The sequence below is a fragment of the Trachinotus anak genome, unplaced genomic scaffold (assembly GCF_046630095.1).
Source record: "Trachinotus anak isolate AG129_WGS33_773 ecotype Australia unplaced genomic scaffold, CSIRO_AGI_Tana_v1 ptg000015l, whole genome shotgun sequence".
Lineage (NCBI taxonomy): Eukaryota > Metazoa > Chordata > Actinopteri > Carangiformes > Carangidae > Trachinotus > Trachinotus anak.
The window spans coordinates 3,899,013-3,922,550 of NW_027273866.1; the positions used below are offsets into that span (position 1 = coordinate 3,899,013).

Sequence of the window (23,538 nt, forward strand, 5' to 3'; positions counted from 1 at the left end):
TTCCGACCAAAAAATGTTGGAAGCACGGTGTTTGGGAGAAGCACTTGAAGGCATCATTTCCTGGGAAAGTGGGAGGTGAATGTTGTCAACGTGACTGTCATCAAGTATCGTTACAGGGGCAGAGCACAGCGGAGCCGTCGGTGCGCCGCTTGTCTGTATCGTCGGGACTTGGAAAGTGGCCGGGCGGGGGAGACAGGCAGCCGAGCTCGGGATTTCAGGGAAGATGGAAATAAGTCACTGTTTCCGAATATCTCCTTTGTGCGCTTCCAGACCTGTGTTGTAACGCTCAGGACAACTTACCATACGTTTTGTTTTGTACGTTTTCCGTTGTGGAACCGGGCAGTGCGAGCTAGCTTAGCAGCCAACCGCCGATAGTGTCAGACTCACAGGTACGGGAGAGGAGAGGAGGGGCTGGTGACAAAGGAAGGTGGCGAGGTAACGATGAACCGCTTTCGAAAGTGGCTGTATAAGCCCAAGGTAAGTTATCCTGAGTCCACACGCTGTGTCAGCTCTGCAGTCAGTCATTTTTTATGCATAGCTTTGGAGATAGCTAGCAAAACAGCCGTATCGCTAGCCTGGTTACTTCACACACATCTGCTAACGTTAGCCCGTGTTGCTGATGTTACACTGTATTAACCAGCAGCTACCCCTTTGTTGATGTTGATGCTTTTGTTTTCAAGCGGTAATCTGGACTAACAATGTCACAGCCTGGTAATATTCACTGATTTATACTGACTGACTTACTGCTGCCTTCAGCTAACAATGTCATTAATTTCAGGTATTGTTGAAGTGATTAATTTGTTTCGTTTTGTTTTTATTATAGTTATACGTTCTTTGTAATAATGTAATGTAATAATGATATGATTATTTATAAATAAAAGAATAGGAACAGTAATGAAAATATAATAATAGAAATAGCAATAATGTCTTAATCCAAAGTGAAATAATTTTTGTTATTACATAAATAGTTCTATAGCATTTTAGGGAAACAACTAAGGATTATTTTCATTATTGATTAATTTGCTGGTTATTTTATTGATAAATTGTTTGGTTTATAGAATGGTAGAAAAACAAAATACGCCTCACAATTTCCTGAAGCCCAAGGTGACATATTCACGTTGCTTGTTTTGTCTGACTAAAGTCCAAAGAGGTTCAGTTTACTATCACATGAGTCAAAGAAAAGCAGCAAAACCAACTGAGAAGCTGGAAAAATGATGTCCGGTGTTTAATCTTAGCGATGATTGAAACGACTAATTGATCTACAAATTTATTGGAAGGTTTTTGTTTAGCCTAATTAAATAACTAATTGCTTCTGCTCTACAGCATTTGATTAGATTTGATTTGTTTGTTGATTGTACACATCATCCCAAAGTGTATGAATGGTTGTTAAAAGCCACCAAATCAAATGCTGCTCTGGCTCATTATTAGTAGGCAAAATCATCACTTTTGGAGTGGGCTAGCAGTGGATGTGCTGTAATTCTTTCAATCAAGCTCACAGTGTGGAAACATGCCTGACACAGCAGAGGAAGTATTGAAGCCTCGGTCGGTCGCCTTGTTAAATGAACAGTTTAAATAAATGTCATCTGCAGCACTTTTTAGGATGAGTGAATGTGAATATTTCTCCAGGGAGGAAATTCATGTTAACTTGGAGGTTTTAGGGAGAGCAATTTTAAACTACTCAATGCATCAGCTTGAACTCTCGGAACTGTATAAATCTCAGGCAGGTTGTGAATGATCGGTATATGCAGTAATTTATTTGTGCTGCATCATCACAAAATATCAGCGCCTCTGTAGAGTAATAAATAAATAAACAGTCACAGATTTTGTGCCTATGTTGGATTGAGAACCTCCTACCTGGTCTGCTTCTAGAGATTTCTCAGCTTTGGATGTTGGAAATTTAGTCCGGCTTTACAGCCTATATGCGCTCATCATGCAATTACTGATATGCTCTTACAGAGAGTTTGCTATTTACAGGGAACTGTTTGAGCAAATATTCCTTTTAAATCACTTTACAAAATGATGCACACCACTTATATTACACAGTATTCTAATGTGGCCTCTTTGTAAGGATGGGTACAAAAAGGTTATTATTATCAGCCGCAGAAGATTTACATAAAAACATTCGGGAATTAAAAAAAAAACTTTCTGTACTTGATTAGAAATGACTTAACTTTTAGTGAAGAACACTAAAGGTGTTAAGTTCTCTGCTATGGTCCACACACTCACATTCAGGGCAAGGCAACAGGCCTGAATAACATTTTAGTGCATTTAATGCATTTTATCCTTTCAGTATTTTGGCATAAGAGCTGCACATAAAAGGCTGATCTTGCATCATAACTGCTGTAGATTTTGAGTCTTTTTTGTTTGATATAAAATATCAATTGTAAAATGTACTGCAGGCAGCCTCTTAAAGAAGTTGTTGACTGTGGTGCAGTCAGTGCTGTGTTTCTTGGCATTAGGAAATAGACTTGCTTAAAGTATATAGTTATAGTTTGCTTAACTTATAAGGTTTGTCAACACGTATTTCTAATTGGCATCGTAAGTCGATAAGTTAGTCCTTCCGGTGAAAGAAGACAGCTGAGTTGCCATATAAATTGTAATTAGAGTTTGTGTAACACTAATGTCACACAAGGCTTAGATGAAATGCCACTGATTATATATTATCGTCCTGCTCTTTACCACATGCACACACCTGCGTCATTCCCCTTTTCTCTGTGAAACCACGTTTGCTGTCACAGCACTTTCGTGTTTCATTGTTGGGGTTAAGCTTAAGTGTTGGGGTTCACCAGAGTATTGTCACGTTCATGAATGACTACTGACTCTGGAGTGCTGAGCTATTACATCAGTGCCTTTTTTGCCAAATCACAGCCATGGTAGGAATTAACAGAATTACACACAAGTCTGTGGGATTTAAATGACCAGTTCTGCCTCAAAGGAGTGATGAGAAAGAGTACTAAAAGCCTCGGTAATTATGCCAATCAGTATGAAAAGACAACAGTAATGAAAGGGTTCAGATCACTTTGTGTTCCTGCTTCCAAACAGCAGCTGAGCTGGCCAATAGTTTTGTGTTTGCTCTGAGAGAAAATATTTCTGTGGTAATTAAAATCACTGCGCAACCCGCATATTCTGGCATTTATTTTTGAACACAGCGTAGCATTGTCATTTTGCATGAAGAGTAAGCTGTTTATTATTGAACTATGTTCTCCTGGAGATAGAAAAGTGTTGAATCAGCATGTTCCCTTGACTGAAGCGGAGCTATTGATATTTCCAGAGCTGCTCTTTACCTCCCCAGATAAGTCCCACTGAGGAGGACTTTCTTTTGCCCCTGCTACACAATCCCTACCCAATGTGTGAGAGAGCAGCTCGGTGCGGGACATAATGTACCTGTCTATTCTGCCTGACTCTGTCATTAAAGTGAAAGAATGGATTGTCCCGGTCTTTTGTAAGGCTGTTAGGGAAAGGTGGTAATAGTGAACTCACAGAACGTAAGGCTACACTACTATACAGTGAGACTTTTCACATTCCTTTAAGTCATTAAAACTGGTTTAGCTGGTTTTTGTTTTTGTATACATTTTATCCCAAAATATTTACAATTCCTTTACCTGTTTTACTTGACTGCTTATTGACTGTACATAGTGCAGGGAAAACTTTTAGAAAGGTTAAGAGGCTTTGAAAATGGGGAATCAGGGGAGAAGTATTCATGAAAATCTGTTTCATCGCACATCGCTGCGGTCCCAAACAAAGACAAGACCTGGCTCAGGTTTCAGAGAAGCCAAAATGGCCACTGTCTCCTCACCTCTCATTCATCAGCGGCAAACTTGCTGAGTGACTGATGGCAAGTGAGGGATGTCAGGAAGCTAAACCTGTATACTTCCTCTGTAGCCTTTGTTCCTCTCTTGGCTGCTGTTCCGTCAGGCATTCAGGAGCTGACCTTCAGCTCCACACCACCTCATCTGTCAGTGTGACGGGCTCACAGCTCGCACTAGGCCGGGTGCGCTCACCTCCATCTGCAGGATGCTACTAATTTGCCTTTCATTTCCACCTCTCCCTGTCGGACAGTGCAGTGCGTGGGTAGCTGATACTATCTACAGTCCTCCTGATCAAAATGTCAGATATCACTGTGTGTGTAACAATGTAGGCTGTCTAAGCAGGTGTAAAAACATATGTAATGGTCATGCCTAATTACTTTCATAAGGTTCAATGACATGAAATGAGACATAATGGTCAATAATCTCATTAGATGTTACCACAAAATGTTTTGCAGTGTTACTTTCTTTTCCACTTATTTTCTCATGACAGTTAATGACAACAGTTGTATTTATTCAGTTATCTTATACAGCACAAGTTCAGAGCCTTCAAATCTTCCTCTCTTGTCCTTAGATGCTTTTTTTGTATGATGACTTTTGGTTGTTACATGTTCAGTATCCAGCTTTAACCTTAATATGTAGTAAAGTAAAATACCAAATTTGACTTTTACATAGTCTTATATTTTGTATTTAAGTAAAAGGAAAAAAAAGCTTCGAAATGTTAGAATATAGTGAGAAATGCCCATCACAGTTTCTCATAGCTCCTGTTGACTTATTCATATTGTTTGTTTTGTTTGGCCAACAGATCAAAACCAAATGACATTCAATTTACTCTCATAAAAAACAGAAAATTTGCATAGCTAATCAGTTCAGCTCTAAATGAAAGTTTAACCCACTTATAAACTTAATGGTTTTAGTCATTAAGTCATCTGTTCTGTGTGTGGAGGAGTGGTGTGGAACCATTTTTATGCATGTTATTGAAATGACAGGACAGGCATTTTAGTATTTACCATGATCATAAATCATTGTCAAGCCACCATGAAAGATTCTTTAGAGATGTTTGTCTACACTGTCAGACAGAGAAGCAGACATGTTGACGGCTGATGGTTTTGACAAAGCAACACATTTTTACTTATCATCCACTCAGGCTGGTGTTACCAGCTGTGTGGGCCCGGCTTAAAATGCATCAGTTGATTTAGATTTTGAAAAGAAATGCTCATCTATGAAGAGGTGGTAATGACACGTTACGAACTTACTGAAATCTGTGTGGAAGGTGAAGTCGGCATCAGTCACAGTCACGAGATTTCAAATTTTCTATGCTTTTCAGAAAAAATCTGATGATAGGATGAAAACCTATGACACATTTTTAGTCACCATCTTGCCCAATAGAAGTACATATTGTTTGGAAATCACTGGTAATATTTGATGTACTTTAGATCAAGATTGATAGTTAGATATTTAGATCTCTTGTCTAAATTCACATAGTCCTGTATTTCTCAGTTTATTTATATGTCAGTCAAATTATTAATTTTTTATTTAGTTGGCACAGAAGACCTACAGACTGGTGCTGAGAAACAAAACAACTGTGAAAATCTTCTGATTGTTTCACTTGTTTGATCAACCAAAAATGCCAAATACTCACTTGTTTGAGCTTCTTAAATCTTTATTTGTTTTATATAATTTTAAAGACAATATTGTTGCGTCTTTGACTGTTGTTTAGATAAAATAAGTAATTGAAGACATCACCGTGAAATCATGATCAATTCTTAAGACAGAATAATAAATCTAGAAAGTAATGGTCATTTTCATAATGTGTATTTTCCTGAGAGCACCAATTTTTTGTGGGAAATACTTTGTCATGGTTCTCAATAACTGGTAAGTCATTGCTGGTAATTTCCTCAGCAGTGATTGCTCCTCTTCAGCAGATCAAGACTTGCCCTGCTGTCGTAGGTTCTGCTGATCTTTACCTCATTTTCTTGTTTGTCCTTCATTTGTCATTTATCACCGCCCTGGTTTGTTTGTGAATATTGCTAACATGCAAGTAGAAGAACTGAGAGAAGGGAAAGCAATTAGGGTCTTGTCTTTGCAGAGTGGATTGGCACGGAGTCGATGGAACAACAGACTGCTGAGCAGCGGCCAGTGTGGCTTCATATTTAGCCCCATTTCTGGAGTTCTTTGTGGATGTCCCATTCTGCTTACCCACCAGCCATGCGGTAATTGATTTGGTGTCAGCTGCCTGGATTTAGAGACCTGACCCTAGTACAGATCGAGACAGGCCAGGCGATTGAAGGCCTTTTTAAATTCATTGCAGGATTGGGGAATCAGGGTCCATCGTCCTAGGTGTGGGAAAGCAATGATTGAAGGAATGTAGCTGTGGAAGAAGAGTGAGACCATAGAGAATCAGAGAGTCCTGATATCGACTGAGAGGCTGCACTTATTTCTACACCTCGTTTCTTATTGGTAATAATTGGTACCCTCTCTGATGAAAGACCTTTTTAAATTCCTCTCTTCATTGTCGCTGATGATAAACATAAAGCATGCACCCAAGGTGCTGTTTGTCTATACTATAGGTCTTACTGTTCTAGGAGGAGCCAGCAAATGAAATGCCACCCTCCTGCTCTGGGCTCTGTCTTAGCAGCAGGGGAGAATGGCAGGGAAAACAGTAGAGGAGGAGAACAGTGGGCCTGTATTTTAGGGATTAGATTTTGGCCTTGGTTACAGTTGGCAGGACATTAAATGAGAGGATGTCGCTTTTTAGCAGCTCTAGTGTTTCTTCTCACTGAATTCTAGGGCTGGGTTGATTAACAATTCTGAAGACTGGACAAATTTATCAAGTGTTTTAATGGAAAGCAGTGTCATTATTCAATCAATATTAAAATATATTAATGTTCTCATCTTGTAGCTGTCGTGTGCTGCAGAGGAGTAACAAAAGTAATGTCAGTCAGGACTTGCTTGAGGGTGGGAGCAAGTGTCATCTTTTGAAAATATCTCAGAAATTGGTTTTGTTGGATGAGAATGAAATGTTAGGGTATGTTGGTTATGTTGTGTTGGTGGATATGCCAGATAGTGAGAGTATTTTCTTGACTTGTCAAGGATTATGTGGGATATGAATGGCAAAATACAACTTTATTGTGGGTAAAACCCTGTGTTTGGAGTACAAAGTGCAAAGATACAGGCAGATTACTATTACTTAATTATTATTAGATATTGTTTATTGATTTATTCATTTACCACTTATTATGCTACTACCCTGTTGAGATGTAAGTGGTGCAATTTTAGGTGTAATCCCGTTTATTTAACTTGCATGCACACGTACTGTGGCTGTTCACGGCTGTGAATGAAGCAATACCAGCTCTCAGTCACTGCTCGTAACAATGAAAGGTATGTGGACAGTATTAACCTGACTCTGAGTCATGCAGATTCACAGTGATAAGGGGATGTGGTTCCAAATTGAAGGGAAGGGATCATGACGGTGCATAGGTGAGTTTTATTTTGATTCAGTACAATTCTTAAATGTTATGCATGGCAGTATTTTCAGTCACTGCTGCTATGTATAAACATGGGGACATGCATCTCCACCAATCAGTCATCTCTTCAGGACACACACACTTCATGTAAAACGTTAAATTGTTGATTTTGTAAATCTAAAAATCGCTTTCCCCTCTGCAGCCACAATTTAACAGCCAGTTCTGGATTGTATAACCAGATTATTTCTTGCATAAGAACTTCCCTGCTGTTGATGTGAAGAGGGGTGTCCCCACATGTGACCACACTACCATCAGGGGATCCTGGACATGCCTTGTAGCCACCTAAATCCTCTGTGCCCCCTCTGTGTTACCTCAGTCTGTCCTGCTAAATCATGTGGCAGGCACATGCCCAGGTCAGTGCTTAGTCCAAATGCCAGATTAGGGAAGCCCTCAGAGAAGGGACAAGCATACAGATTATGCCATCAGTCCAGATGGGCAGACCACTCTGAATATATTGAGTCAATGAACTGAGTTAAGTATGTTTCCACAGTGGGTCCAGCGTTCAGCTGGTTAGTGCAGTAAAATTCCTCAGCAGTCTGTGATTAATACCATTGGTTTAACTGCACATTTATTAAATAGAAAATCTCGGACCGCCTTAAAGTGTGACCAGAATGATTTTAAGACAGTTGGACTTTATGCTTGAAATGTCACCATAAATAACTCTGAAGCTGCAGAAAACAACACAGAGGTGAGGGAGGAAACTCCTGATGCAAGCTGAAGATCAAAGGAATGACTCAACAGAAGTAAACTTGCTTCAGCATAACACTTCCTTCTTAGAAAGATTATACTTTTTATTCTGCCAAACTTAATATAAATAATGGTTGAGGAAGTTTCCTTGTTTGTTACCAAAACGATTGGCTTGCTCTTGCTGGGGCTTTTATGCTGAGCCCTGAATAATGAATAAGGTGATGAACTGTATCCGGCTGCTTTTTTGCCAGTCTGCCAACTGACTGGATGAAGCAGAGTGAACTGGTTTCCCCCCTACAATATTTGCCTCTGATCCTTGGAAGGCAGCCAGAAGCAGCAAATTGAGCCTGGAATAGAGTATGGAGGGCAGAGGCAAGGTTTCTCATAAGTCCCTTAAGTGGGGTCAATGTGCATGCGCTGATGCTATGGATGTTCATGAAGCATTAGCCTGACAGCCTCCATCATCTGCACAGTCTGAATGGAAATGAAGCCCAGATTCAGCAGCTCAAGGAGAAAGCTGGCTGAACTCATGAAAATGTTGATCGTACAGTGACAGGCAACTCTCTCTAACACGTTTCAATAAGAGTCGCACTGTCAACACCAGTTATTGATTTTATGTGAAACAAAAGGGACAGAAATTTCACTGAGTCACTGTGAAATTATGTGATTTAGAGGGGTTAGCAGTAATTGTCACTCTGGATGAAGTTTTTTAGAGATAGCCTAACCCTATAGCAATGGATAGGGTTTTTGAGTCATCTCAGAGACGGGGCGCTCAGGACAACTGACAGCAGGAGTCTAACAGGAGAGTGGCACACCACAGGGGACAAGAGCTGAAACTGCTGAATCATTTCCTCACTTATGCAAGGTAGAGCTGTCATTTGTGATGATGACACAACTCACAAGTTCAGGGGACAAATTGTCAGATGTTCACACAACTACTTCACTAAAATATTTTTTATATCCTGGTAGGAAGGTATTGTTCTGTGCTTTTTCATTTGATTGTTGCTTGTAAGATTGTTTTCTTTTCTTTTCCTGTCACATTTAAAACATTTTCTCAGTCTGGAGGTTTATTAAGTTAGAATTCTTTAGCTCATTCCTAGTGGTAGGTTATTGTTAAAGCAAATCTTTATTTTAACCATTTTCTCTATACTTATAAAGTAAATGTCAGCCAAGACTTTACTCTGTGTCATCCCATGTTATGTAAGCAGATGAAAAGAGGCACTTGTTTTAACAGGAAGCTTGCATTTTCTGCTTTTCAGAGCAGAGTCTAACATCATCACTGATGCATAGTCCATGAAACCAGGTAAATATTACCACCAGAGGCTTTAGATCTGTATCTCAGACAGAAGATTAGTCTGTATTTTAGATCTTTTAAGGGCCTCATCTCTTAGAGGCAGCTGCCCTAATGCTAGCCTTGTTAACCAGAGGGTGTTAATTGTGCTGAATTTGATTAGATGTTATAGTAGCACTACTACTTTGACTTTTCCCAAGACCCTGGATTTGGTTGCACCAGCTGTTAGAAAGCTGGTCAAGACATTAGTAATGTGTTAATCTGTTGCTTGGAAACTGTTGTTCAATTATGTAAAATGCGAAGTCACTGTAGCAGTAACACTATATACGCAACATATAACACTATATACTGTGTGTGTGTGTGTGTGTGTGTGTGTGTGTGTGTATATATATTTGTATGCATATACATATTTACATACATACCTATATATATTGAGTGTTATATATAGTGTACATAGTGTGTATATATATTTGTAGCGTGAAACACTAGTGGTTAATATATGTATATATATATGCTAATAATAGCTTGGTTAGTTGGCTCAGTTAACTGCAAAACTGTTACACCTGACATTTAGTCAGGGTAAATATTTAGCAACAAACTACTCTGCCTAAGAACTACTTTGTATGGTTCAACCTGTTTAGATTTTTCACTTAGCAAACAATTATGTCATAGCTAGGCTAAGTTTGAACTTAGGAACAGCTGGTGCAACCAGCTCCTGTCAGAAACGTGAAGTAGACATTTCCACTAAATGAAATCCAGTAATCTGTTTCCTTGTCAAGTCTGACTTCAATTTTTCATACCTTTTTTCACTTGATAAATTATTATTCCATGGTACACTACACTTGTAGACCAAGCAACTCATTGCTGCCTATCTAACAGTAAATCAGCATGTCTTGAACATTGCCTGCCTTTGACTTTTCCCCCATGATGCAATGCTGCAGGAATGTTCCCTCTTGCGTGAGGAATGCAGCAGGAGGAGGCTATAGGATGGCGTCTGTCTCAAATGCTTCTTTTCTTCCTCCGTCAGTGTTGGCCTATAAGCTCCAGAAATCTCACAGTGAATGCCATCACTCTTTGGGCTGTGTTGTGTCTCGGCAAGAAAAAGGTCTTTCACTGTCTCCCACTCTTGTTTGGCCATGGTGACATTTGTGTCATAGACTCACTCATTGTTGTGCACTTGTCCAGTCATATCTGCCTCCTGCCTGGTGATATCATTGCTTTTCTCATTGTTTAGAGATTTTGGGTGTATATGCATGTAAAGATAAATAGCTAAATTTGTGTCAGGCTTGTTTGCCTCTTTGTGTATAATTAAGATTTCCTTTGTATTAATTTCCCATTAGTCTACGCATTCCGAGAAACCCACTAAATGTGTTTCCATAATAGTAATGCCAAATGCATGATTATTTGCTTATAATATTTGTGTTGCTATAATATTGTGACTGTCAATTCCCATTCTTCACAGTTGATTTATATATAGAACATGCATGTGACCTAAGAAAGAACACTTGAGAAGACTAAGAAATACATATTTGCCTGCTGTAATACAGACTCAGTGTTGCCTGTGGTAGTGTAGTAAGGCTCCTCCAGTATGCTCCTATTCAGTAAGCATGACATGGCAGAAACATCAAAATTCACACACGAGCAAAATGTGCAGGAATATTATTGACTTTGCTCTGTGGGATTCAGATTGACAAGAGAAAGATAGAAAGATCGAGTTTTATATCGGCACGTATCTGTTCAACTGAAGTGTCCTTGAGCAAGAAAAGAAATGCCTTTCTGTTGCACCCTGGTGCTGCTGTTCTGTAACTCATCCAGCTGTAGCTCTGATTTACCTGTGGGCAGGTGAAAACTCAGTATCACACATTGAAGCCCTATACCAGTGGCTAAGAAAATGACCAGTTATCTTTCTTGTAACTGCATTGTCACCCAACAAAATCACCCAAGATTATGTTATTTTAATTAGGATTTAGTCTCTCACTGTGACATATTTCCTCCTCCAGATAACCTTAAAGATGCTCAGAGTAGTTTTTTACCCCCTCACAGAAATAATGCGACAAATATCCCAGCTGTAGGTTATATCTCTGTGTTTTCTCCTCACAGTTTGTTTCATTATTAATGAGAGAGAGTGAGGGAACAGCACCATGTATCATATTCAGAGAGAGATGGCAAGGCCCCACAGGGAGAGCATCACGCAACAGGAAGCACTGCAAACTTAAGGGAAAAGGCCCTGTGAGAGGTTTTCGGTAAATACCAGTGTTGAGTTTGACTTCACAAAAAGCATTTCCAGACAGTCGACGCACGGCAGGCGAACGCGCCTGTTTACCAGCGGAGCTCCACCTCCTTCCAGTCCGCACAGTCATGCTGTCCTTTTAAGCTGCTGTACCGTCATTGGGTCCTTGTGGTTTGTGATGATGCACGTCGGCATGTGGTCGCCATTTTCAAAACCATTAACCTTTCGATGAGCCCTACCCAGGATGTGTGTGCGTACATCCTGTGTGTTTGTCGATGTCTTGATTTAAAAATTGGAATCTTGATTGTCCTGTAAAGTTTGCATTGCAAGTATTTTCTTTATTTTGGTTAGGTGTAAGAAATACAGATGATGAATTATTGTGTTTACATCATTCCTCAGTATCTCTCTCCCACCTTGTGTGCTGTTGCTGTGCATGTGCTTCACTCAGCAGTGGAGTGATTTGCTGCACTGTGCTGTTCCCCCACACTGAGGGGAGCATGGTGGGAGATAATGACACAAATCCTCTACCGGGGCCAGGCTCTCTAATTACACCTACTCTTCTGGGAAGCTTTCACACTATATTAACCTTTGTTAACTCCTCTTGTCAGGATTAATGCCATTTTTTAATCATTTACTTTCCTATACTTGTTGCAACTTTGGGTGTGCATGAATGTGTGTTTGTATTTACTCATAAATCACAGGAATACCTCTGCAAATGGGAGACCAATCTGTTGTTTAGCTGGCCTATACAGTGCCCTACTTACCTGAATTTATTTTTGTCCCTACAGGGAGGGGACAAGTATTTTGCTCTATTATGCTGCCTACATGTCCGTGCTCTATTACCATGGCATGACTCTCTCTACATCTCTCTATCTCTTTCTCTCTCTGTTCTGTTTGTCTGAGATGAGGGTTTCTATCACCAAAGCAGAAGATGACTTAAAGAGCAACATTCACTGCTGGCTACATATGATTAGAGTGGGTGAAACTGTGCTGACTTAAAATACTCCACCTGTTAACACCAAAGTGCTACAGTAGCACAATGTTGTTGTAACCAGGAGACTTGCTGAACATAATTCATGCGTTCTCTTGCCCAAGCCACCAAGCATCAAGCTGTGTTTTCTGGAGACTGCAGCTGTCGATGCCTGACACTGTGCTTCACTCATGCAGAGCTCTAAACTGTGCACAACATAATTCCCATATGCAATACACATGAAAACTGAATGACCACAGCTCCTCCCGAACAAGTAGTAGGCCTAATGGTCAATGTAGAGCAGATTAAGAGTGGTATTCTTCACTCTGTATTGTTACCAGATTTCATCAGTGCCTAAATGTCTCACTGTGTGAGATGAGTGAGCAGGTTTTGGACCCTTGAGAGTTTAATCCAATCTCTCACTGTTTAGTAAGACATGAGATTTTGTTCCAGTCATCCCCTGAAAACACAATGCACAGACACAGCCTGGACTCTGTTTAGGGTCATATAGAATTCTTGTTAGCTTTGATATTTCATAATTTGAGTTGTTTTGAGATTTAAGGTTGGATTAGATGATTACATCTAAAGGCAAAGTAACATTGAGCCACTACAGCTCTCATGAAGCTGTTTCTAAAGTTAACAAAATAAAATTATTTTCTATCTTTAGAAAGATGATGAGGTGCTCAAATTTTAAAAGCCAACATAAGAGATACTCTTAATCCAGAGACAAGAAACTTGATGTTATGTTTCAGGTTTTTAAAAAGTCAGTGAGTGAGCAAAGCACACATGTGCACAAAGCATACAGTATTAGAGGGGGTAGACCTCTGTATAAGGGGCAGGGGGTAAATTGTTTCTTATTAACAGCTACACAAGTATTGAAAATAACCTCCTTGTGTTTCCTTGTGTTTCTGTGCAGAGGACAGACCCTCAGCTTCTGGCCCAGTTCTACTATGCTGATGAAGAGCTGAACCAGGTGGCCACTGAGCTGGACAGCCTCGACGGCAGGAAGGACCCTCAGAGATGTACCCTGCTGGTCAACCAGTTCCGATCCTGTCAGGTCAGCAGAGAGAAACCAACACGCCAACATTTCACTAAGGAAAGCTTGCAGTGTATTTAAGTCAGTGTTTATACCTCATTCATCATAAATCATACATAGTAAAGTTGGAGTAGAGATAAAGTAACCCCCAACTTGGATTTGACTCTGAGCCATAACTTCATGTGTTCATTATAGATTCTTTTCATTCACATGGCTTGACCTTGGTCCCGCCTAAAAGCTAAAAATAGACAACACCCTTATCACTCCTTTCCGGATACATGTGGAAGTGATATGACTATTCCTTTACCAAACATCGCTTCACCCAGTTCTTGTATCAAGCAGTTTTGTTGATAAGGTGAGATAAGTGGACTTTGTTTGGAAACAACCAGTGGACACACTCCGCTTTACTTTGATAACAAAGGGCTGTGTGTCATGTGGGTTATTAGTAAATGGTTACGAGATCAGCTTCTTTATAAAGAGGCATTTTATAACTGTAGCTATGACTGAAGTAATTGTGGTTTGAAGAAGAATTGGGTTAGAACTTTTTTTTATTCAGACACACACAGAGAATCTGAAGATAGGAATGTACAGTAACTTATTGCAAGTAGCGATACATGTTATTATTTGGTGTCTTCATGAGGTCAGGGTTGAGAGGAGCTTAGAAGGTGATGCTGTGCATGAATGATGGCTGCCATTCTGCATCATGCTGAGAGAGCTGAAGGTGGTGCAGGGAGGTCGTCCTCTGGCCCGTTGAGCCTTAGCCTTCCCCCACCACCGAGGCACTCAGGGGAGAACCACTTAATAAGGTCATTACTTGATCCCCCACTGTTCTGTCTCTCTCCCATCCATCCTTCCCTCTGCCGATATGTCACCTTTTTTCTTCAGTATTTCTTCACAGTTTCTTTCTTTGAATTGATCTGCTGCTCTTCTTCCTCTTTATTTCCTTTTTTTTTATGCTTTTCATCACACTGCGGTTTTTCAGAAATTGTGAATGGGCAGCCTTTATTAGGTTTTGTCTGTTCATACCTCATGTCAGTCTCTGCTCATTTCACAAGTTGCAGTGAAAATGTTTAACAGCAAACTTGCCGCACTTAGATGTTTAGAGAAGAGACTTTTCAGTGGTGTGCCTCCGTGGCCCCAAGGATTTTGGAGAATGAATTAAGCAGCATTGTACCCCACAGCCCCGAGGCCCCAAGAATAGAAGGCAAGCGCACCCAAGCCAAAATTTTGCACTTGAACCTGCCACTGCAGCTATCAGCTCTTATTCATGGGCCTCTGTGGGGTTGCTGGCATGCTGCTCATATTATGTTGGCACGGCTGTTCTTACAGTGTGGCCCTCTGGAACAGCCAAGTGTGTGTGTTTGAGATGGACATAGATTGAGTTAGATGCCATGCACAAGAGACAGTGGAAGAGAAAGGGTCAAAGATAGATAGTGAAAATGAGTGAGAGAAAAAAAAGACCTGGAGCCAGTCTTAGGTCAGAGTTATCACGCCAGAGTCACTACCCCTGAATGATTGGAAACCAACAGTAGTGAAAGTTATCACTCGTGTCTTCTGCTGGGAGCCGCTCATAGACTGCGGGGTGGTACTCACCGGACCAGGACACATGCGCAGCACACAGCCATAAAGGAATCAGTGGCTGAGCTCTCCCTCTCAAAGCTTTTTAATCTTTCTCCTCGGGGTGAGCAGAGAAAGACGCAGTGCTGTGCCTGACAAGATTACAGTGCACAGTGCAGCTGCGGTTGAGTGAAAGGCTCATTGTAAGTCATTGTTACGGCTGTTGTACATGCCAGCGGCCCATAAGCTCTTGATTAGCTCTTGCTGTGTGTGACACTGCATTTTCACTGCTGGAATTATGGGCTTTTAGTTTAATGTTTTTATTTAGGGAGAATATATCTGTGGCCCTTAATAGTCTCATGTACTTGTCAAATTGTTTTCATTCTCCTCCTAATCAATGGTCTTTAAACACGGGAATACAATGGCCTTCTTGAAAGGGGTGAAACTCGGATTACCAACCAACATTACTTAATCAAAATAAACACAGAGAAAATAGCTTTTCAGGCACAGAATTTCATTCACTCATGTTTATCCCTCCAACTAGTTTGTTCGATTTTGTTTTCTGACACTCTTGTGCTCATTTGCAGGACAATGTGTTGAACATTATCAATCAGATTATGGATGAATGTATCCCCAATGACCGGGCCAACAGAGACTTCTGCGTCAAGTTCCCCGAGGAGATTCGTCATGACAACTTAGCAGGCCAGCTGTGGTTTGGGGCTGAGGTAGTGTATTCCCTCTAGCATCAGTCTTTAGGAAAACAACTTCACACAAGTCCTAAATACTTGCATAAACATACTGTATTTCAATTTTGCAATTATTTCTTGATCGTCAAGTGTGCCATTGCAAACACCATTTTTTTTAGTTTAATCTTCTGTACAAGGTTAGAGAATTCATCATGTACGTGTTCCTGTGCAGTGTTTGGCTGCTGGCTCCATCATCATGAACAGGGAGATAGAGAGTATAGCTATGAGACCCCTGGCTAAGGACCTCACTCGCAGCCTGGAGGAGGTACGCAACATCACCAGAGACCAGGCCCTGAGAGACCTCAACTTGTACACAGACCGCATGAAGGACGCATTGCGACATTTCGACAGCCTTTTTGCTGAGTTTGAGCTCAGGTAAATTAAGGACCAGACATTATTGGCAATTATATCAACAAGATTAATCCACAATTATCATCCTTTCAAGGATTTTTGGTGCAGCCTTGCTTAAAAACATTGAACAAGACTGCAGATGTCATTACAGTCCTCTTCCTTCTCTTCCATTGCCAGTTATGTGTCAGCCATGGTGCCTGTGAAGTCTCCCAAAGAATACTATGTACAGCAGGAGGTGATTGTGCTCTTCTGTGAGACTGTGGAGAGGTGAGTGCAAAGAGGCATTAAGAGATGCTGACTTCACATGGAAATAACCAGAATCTAAATATTATGCTGAGATAATGTAGTTTTTTAATCATGTGTTTTCCTCTCTCTTTTGTCTCAGGGCCCTGAAACTGGGCTATCTCACGCAGGACATGATCGATGACTACGAACCTGCACTGATGTTTACAATTCCCAGACTAGCCATTGTGTGGTAAGTGTTGCTGGTCTTCTCCATTCTTCCGCCCACCTCTTTGTTTTCTATTCTTTGCCACCCTCTTACAGAATGTAATTATATTTTTAGTGGGCTGGTTGTGTATTCAGAGGGGCCTCTCAACCTACACCAAAAATCAGAGGACATGTCTGAGCTCTTCCGGCCTTTTCGGACTTTATTGAAGAAAATCAGGTATGCTCCATTAGTATTAAAGATCACAAAAGAATCTTTTAGCGTCTATCACATTTAAAACTATCTTACAATGCTTTTTTCAGAGACTTGCTGCAGACCCTGACTGAAGAGGAGCTGATCACGCTGGAGAGGAACTTGTGTATCTCTCAGGATGGGGAGTTGTCCACAGGCCAGGGGCTGGCTACAAACAGTGTACCAGCACCAGTCCAAGAGAATCACTCATCCTGCAGCCCCGCTAATGACACCTCCAAAAAGGAGAGTGAGGGGGAACAGGAGCATCTGGCTCTGTATGTCTGTCCCAGCCAGGAGGAGGAGCTGGCGCAAGTGGAAAAGGGCTGGGAGGAGGTGGAGACCGAGAGGGGGGAGGAGGGGCAGGAGCAGGAGCAGGGCCTGCTATGTGAGGAGGCAGAGGAGGCTGAGTTGGCCTGCTCCATGCAGTACGATGAGGAGGAACTGGAGCAGCTCAATATGATGGTGTACCTTGTAGGAGACGAGATGTCCACCCTGCTGTCGCCTCCCAGTCAGGGTCAGTCCCCAGCCCACAATCCCAACAGAGGAGAGGCAGGAGGCTCGAGCGGGGCTTCCAGTACTGATGCATCTCCCCGCAGGCTTCTGGGAGGCCGGGGAAGGACAGGTATCTATGTAGAGGAGGAGGACAGGGTTTTTTTCATGGATGACCTGGATGCAGCAGGAGACAGCATCACCAGCATCTCAAAAGAGGCCTGTAGTTCTGCCGCCTCTCCTTCCAAAGCACCAGAGTCTGCTCGTCCGGTGCAGCGCAAGCCCGGACCACGGCCAGACTCTGTTAGGAATGGCTGGTACTCTGAGACCCCATCAGAGCAGCCATGCCCACAGCCGCGCAGCCAGAACACACTCTGTCATAATGCAAAGCTCCCACCATGCACCACCGCCCCAGGCTCTGAACCTCTGCCTTACACGAACGGGTGGGAGATGGGTTTAGAGGGGACAGCTTCTGAGACTGCCGAGGTCATTGCCCACCGTATGGGTGGGATGAAGCTGTCTGCTACGGTTATCTTCAACCCTCGCTCCCCGAGCTTGACAGAGCTGGCCGTGGACAAGCTACTGCTGCCACGGCCCAGTCCCTCTGAGATGGAGCCCTGCAGCCCTCTGGTGGCCACTCACTGCCTGCTTAACTCATGTGTCTGCTGTGGGAGCTGTGAGGATGGCCACGAGGATGCCATCACCACCGAGAGCACTGGGCTTGGCTTAGGTCTCGCCCTGGGATTGGACAAACACTCTAAGACCACAGCCCCCAGCACTGTCATCCAGTCTTCTGCTTGCCGAGTGCCCCCGCGAGGTCATGAGCCTCACAGTAAGGGTGGGCTCACCCAGATGACTCCACCATCTTCCCGCAGCTCTGCAGAACCGCTGGAAGAGGATTCAAACTCCCAGCTTTGTGAGAAGTGCCTGGTGGTGGCCCCAAGGCCGGGGCATCATGCTCAGGATGGTAGCTCCAGTGGAGGGGATGAACCCTCCCAGTGCAACCACCAGCTGAGGACTGAAAAGAGGCAGCAGGCCAGTGGAGGCAGACAGAAGGATAAGGAGATTGATAAAGACTTGAAGAGGGACACCAATGAGGACAGCAGGAGGAGCTCCAGGTGTGCTGTCATTTTACTTGCTTTTTTGGTTGATGTTGGAGTAATCTGTCATCAGGTTTGCTTCTGGGAAAGTATGAGCTCCGGTCTAGCTCCAGTCTAGCATCAACATAAATACCTGTTTTATTTCACCATGTTCCATCACATATTTTTAATTATTCTGTTGCTTTCATCCATTGTTTCTCATTTACATTTTGCTTTATGTTTCCTTGATTATGTACTTGTGTTTGTTTTGCCACTGTGTTGATGTTTAAACATTTTGTTCTATGCTTTTTTCTCATTTCTCCTCTTTCACTATTTATTTGGTTGTCTTTAGTTTCCAGAACTCTCCCCTGAGCTCTGTGTCAGGTAGTGACTGTGAGAGTGTGTCAGTCACCACATGTAGTCTGTCAAGCAGTGCATATACTCCCAGGTAACTAATCATTCATGAAAGTGTCATATGTTTGTGAGTGTCTCATCCTGCCTATGCTCTGATGGCAACTAAAAACCGAGTCCCTGCATGACAGATAAAAAGATAGCTTTGTTCATTTCCAGTCTTTATTGAGATCTTTGTTCAGATTTAGCAGTCGATTGAAGTGTCAGTCACTTCTTCCTGTATGGGCTACAGGTGATAGCATTAATTTGCCTCCTGGGTTAAATTTAATTAGACACACTATATGTTGGAGTATTGACCTCTGTGTAAATGCAGAATGTTTAATAATAACAGCACATTCCTGGAGATTTGCAATGTGCATAAACATATTTACTGTCCTCTCTGACTGGATCCAGTCATTTGTGTTCATTCTACAGAAGCATTGGTGCAATTTTTGATAATGTGGTTGGGAAATATTTTGGGTGTGAATTGTGTATTTGTTTCCTTTTAAACCAACAGTTTTATTCTGCATTCATCTTTAACCTAAAGATTGAAATCTCCTATTTCCCTTGAAGCTTTAGTAACATCCCTCTCTTATAAGTCACTTTGGTTTAAAGTGTCTACCAAATGTAAATGTAAACGTATTGATGAAATATAAATTGAATGTGTACTGTAAATAGTGGATGCATATTTGGGAAAGATGAAATGATGATCCTGTCCTGTCCCTCATGACCTCCTCTAGCCCTGTTAGCAGTCTGACCCCTAGCTCGGGGACATCAGAAGACCTGGACCATCAGGAGATCCAGCTGGCTCTGGAAGACGCCAAGGTGGCCGCCAGGAACAAGATCCGATCACGCTTCCACAGCAGCAGTGACCTCATCCATCGTCTCTTTGTTTGTATATCAGGTACAAGCTGTCTCTCTCTCTTAGTCTGTGTCCCCTCTGGCTCTTTGTTTGTGTCAAGCTGACGTCTGTTATTTGTGATGCAGGTGTTGCCGATCAGCTGCAGACCAACTATGCTAGTGACCTTCGCAGCATCCTTAAGACTCTGTTTGAAGTTATGGCAACTAAGTGTGATGAGGGAGACAATGATAAGCAAAAGAAAGGTGAGGAATATGTCTTAGATATATAGTATGGTACATTGTCTTTTCCTTATTAATATGATACAGACAGAACTAAAAACCGCATTACTGCAACTAAAAAATGTAATATATCTTCAGCTGAACTATGGCAAAGCAGAGTGCATCTTATTGACCCAGATTCCTGTCTCATAAAACTGCACAAACTTCATTTAGCGGTTCAGGCCTGCTGCTCGAAGTTAAGAAAAAATGCTAAATCCATCCAATGTAGAAAAACAGAAAATTCATCCATGTTTTTATCAGATTATTTCGTGAGTATTGTAGTGGAACTATAGTGGATTCAGTTTCTGCTTCTGTGGTGTCCAGCAGGTCCTGTTCTGCGTAGTGCCGTGCTGGAGGACTGTGCTCTCTGTCAGGAGACCATTTCCTCATCGGAGCTGGCAGCCAAGGCTCGGGAGGGCCAGTTCGAAGGTCAGCAAACCTACAAACAAACCCACTCAGTTTATTTGAAGTATCAGCCTGTTCCTTTCCCCACTTCTTCCAGCAAGGACAGGTCTGCTCTGTTTTGACTGTTTCTTATTGGCTCTGTGTAGATCCTCCTGACTGGGTCCCTGATGAAGCCTGCAACTCCTGCATTGCCTGCAAGGCTCCATTCACTGTCATCCGCAGGAAGCATCACTGTAGGAGCTGTGGAAAGGTGTGATTGCTCTCTTCCTGTCTGAGGGAGTCCTGGTGGCAGAATACCCTCAGTTTGAATGTGTTGTTCCTGATACGGATGACTAATACAATGCATGTTGTAATCGTATAAATACTGACTGATATATTATATATGGTGTCATTTCAGATCTTCTGCTCTCGCTGCTCCTCCCACTCTGCACCATTGCCCCGATATGGCCAGGTGAAGCCTGTCAGGGTGTGCACACACTGCTACATGTTTCATGTCACGCCCTTCTACAGCGACAAGGCTGGCATCTGACCCTAGATCATCACAGAAAGCACACAGTCCGCCACAACAAGATCATATGCAACAGACAGACCCACGGCTTTGTACAAAGCAAATGCCAAGCTGTTCTGGTAAATCTAAATGGCCGTCATCGTTCCAGCTAAGCAAGGCATTAGAGTAAGGCCATTATAGATGACAGAGCAGAGAGACCAGTCACGCTGCCACCAAGTAATGATGAGACCTGTTACTGAGAGATGCTGGTGCCTCAGTGGGAACCACAAGGTTTGATTTCTGTGCCCAGCCAACATAAATGATTCACAAATGCCTGTCTGATTATAGAGGTACAAAAGAGAAAGGGAATGAACAGGCAATAACAGATTTTCAATTGGGAGTGTGCAACAATCTTTTGTAGCAGTTTGCAACACAAAATCAGAACAGGCTACTCTGTTAGTTTTGTTGGTCTAGGTGTAAATGAAAGGACTTGTGACATATTTTCCTATGCTTTAGCGAGCTTCCTACATTTGTGCCAGAGCTCCCTCGGGACTCGGATTACTCAAAAGAATGTAAGTCATGATAACTATGTAAATAAGGATAATTCTGGTAATAGCTACACTAAAATGTCTTCAGTAAATGATTGCTATATATGGGAACTGGAAAGCAATCTTCACCAGGCTACCAGTCCCAGTGAAGCAAAAATGAAAAACAGACAGCTTTTTTATTAAGATTTCAATGGCAATGAATGTGTAATTCTGTACCACTTTGTAAAATGGAGTCTAGATTCCAACAAGACTGACCCTTCAGCTCTTGATGGTAATGGGCTGTGCCCATCGCTTTTACAGTTGCACCATGGCATGTTTGGTTTTCTATGTGGACTCTGCTGCACACTGAGATGGATAAAAGGGACTCCTTAGTCATCACTGTCAGGTCTTGAAGGCCCCCTAGTGGAGAGTTGACCTCTCTTCGCACAGTGTTCACATCACCATGATGTGAACAACTTGTTTTGAACCATAGGCCTCCTCAGGTGCTGGCCTACAGACTACAGGCCAATTATTGCTCATTGGGTTTTCTTTCCTCACACTTGTTATAGTGCAATATTGTGACTATTAACTACAGTGGTCCTGCACATGTTAGAGGCAGTCCTTTGCTATTTAAATTGTTTAGGCCATTTCTGAAGAGCAAAGCTGTGCCGATTTGTGTTTACACTAAATTATTTCAATTTTTGGCTCTGATGGTACGGTCAGGCTGGAAAAGATATTCCCAGACGGAAATCATTTGCACCTGACTTCCTTTCTGCTCTTGAATCTGCTTCCATTGCAATGAAAACATACAAGGTATCTTCCATGCTCTTAATATATAACAGTTTATACATCTGAATGGTCTGTCGTGGCCAATCTACACATATGGACCTTTGAGCAACAATATAATATCACATTATGTCCATTCTGCTCAGACTTAAAGCAGTTTCTCAGGCATTACATAATCACAATCACTCACTACTGTTGGATCAATCTTATTTTCATCAAAGAACATATAAACTCACTTTGAAAAGATATGTTTTTTTCTTTTATAAAGAACAAAAATAATGTATGAAGCTATAATTACTTTTATGTGAAAAAAACAGATGAAAAAACAAGGAATCATGCAGAAATTAAAGGGCAGGATATCCTACTATTATTTCAGAGCTTGGTCTTATTTTGTAAAATTCCAGTACATTTCCATGATAAGAGCTGTGTAAAATATTCAACAAACAAATAATGTTATATAGTTTTAAATGCAATGTATATTGAAATAAATGACTTTTTCCTGTTTGAGATGATGACTGATAATTTTCTGCCTTGAAATGTGTCAATAGATTTGTGTCCAGGATTGATTGACTTACTGAACATTATAGACAAAAGCAAAACATCAATGACACACTGATACACAGTATATCTCCACCACCTATGAAGTTGTTTGAAATTCATTTATCAAATGGGTCAGACGGCTCTCTCTACTGGTTTGTAGATCTAAGAGCTGCAGCTCAGATGTAACTTTATTTGTCCCAAACCACAGGGATATTGTTTTTACAAACTGATAAATATTTTTCTTGAATAGTCACAAAACACAGACTTGGTTGAAAATTGTTATGGAGATTCTGTAAAAATGTCCATTCACAGCCTGGAGCTATTTTAGTCGCACTTTGCTTTGCACTTAGTTTTTCCTGCCACTCGAGTAGGTGGTGTGAGCCTACTCATCTGGTGAGCAACACTGTGCTTTAGTGAGTGTTCAGAGATTTGTGAGGAACTGGAGTGACACACCGGTACACTTTCAGAGTTTCCATATTATCAAAGGGTCACTCCAATGATTTTACACAGAAAGGTCAGTTCACTCGTCAAGAGGAGTCCCACTAAGCCTATGAAAACAGTTGTGTAATGTCTTCTGTGGCTCTGACGGGAAATTTTGTGAGAGTGTGAGGAAATAGTACATGGTAAGGGTTATCTGGGCTTGGGTTTAAATACTTCAAATTCATAACAGAAAGCCTTTTTTTTTTTGCAATCCAAAATTGATGGAGTGACCCTATAAGAAAAATACATGGATTACACTACAACTTTTTAAAGACCCCAAAAAATAAATCTAAATCATTACTGAGATGTTTGCTGTAATATGGCTGTACAATTTGGTATGGCTGCCATTACAGGAT

General features: G+C 41.6%; 1 protein-coding gene across 4 annotated transcripts; it reads left to right on the forward strand.

Moving 5' to 3' along the window:
- The first annotated feature begins 91 nt into the window (after positions 1-91).
- zfyve28 (zinc finger, FYVE domain containing 28) lies at positions 92-22,669 on the forward strand. Of its 4 annotated transcripts, none has more exons than XM_071497544.1 (14): positions 93-477; positions 13,428-13,568; positions 15,692-15,829; positions 16,023-16,225; positions 16,379-16,468; positions 16,587-16,676; positions 16,767-16,868; positions 16,952-18,487; positions 18,801-18,896; positions 19,579-19,742; positions 19,826-19,942; positions 20,282-20,386; positions 20,509-20,612; positions 20,760-22,669. In XM_071497544.1, exons 1-14 carry the CDS (start codon positions 442-444, stop codon positions 20,889-20,891), a joined length of 3,054 nt encoding a protein of 1,017 aa, XP_071353645.1. In that variant the 5' UTR covers positions 93-441; the 3' UTR covers positions 20,892-22,669. The 4 variants fall into 4 exon arrangements, with proteins under 4 accessions (XP_071353647.1, XP_071353648.1, XP_071353645.1 ...); XM_071497545.1 differs by having other exon boundaries at positions 20,285-20,386; XM_071497546.1 differs by lacking the exon at positions 18,801-18,896 and having other exon boundaries at positions 92-477.
- Positions 22,670-23,538: the final 869 nt, after the last annotated feature.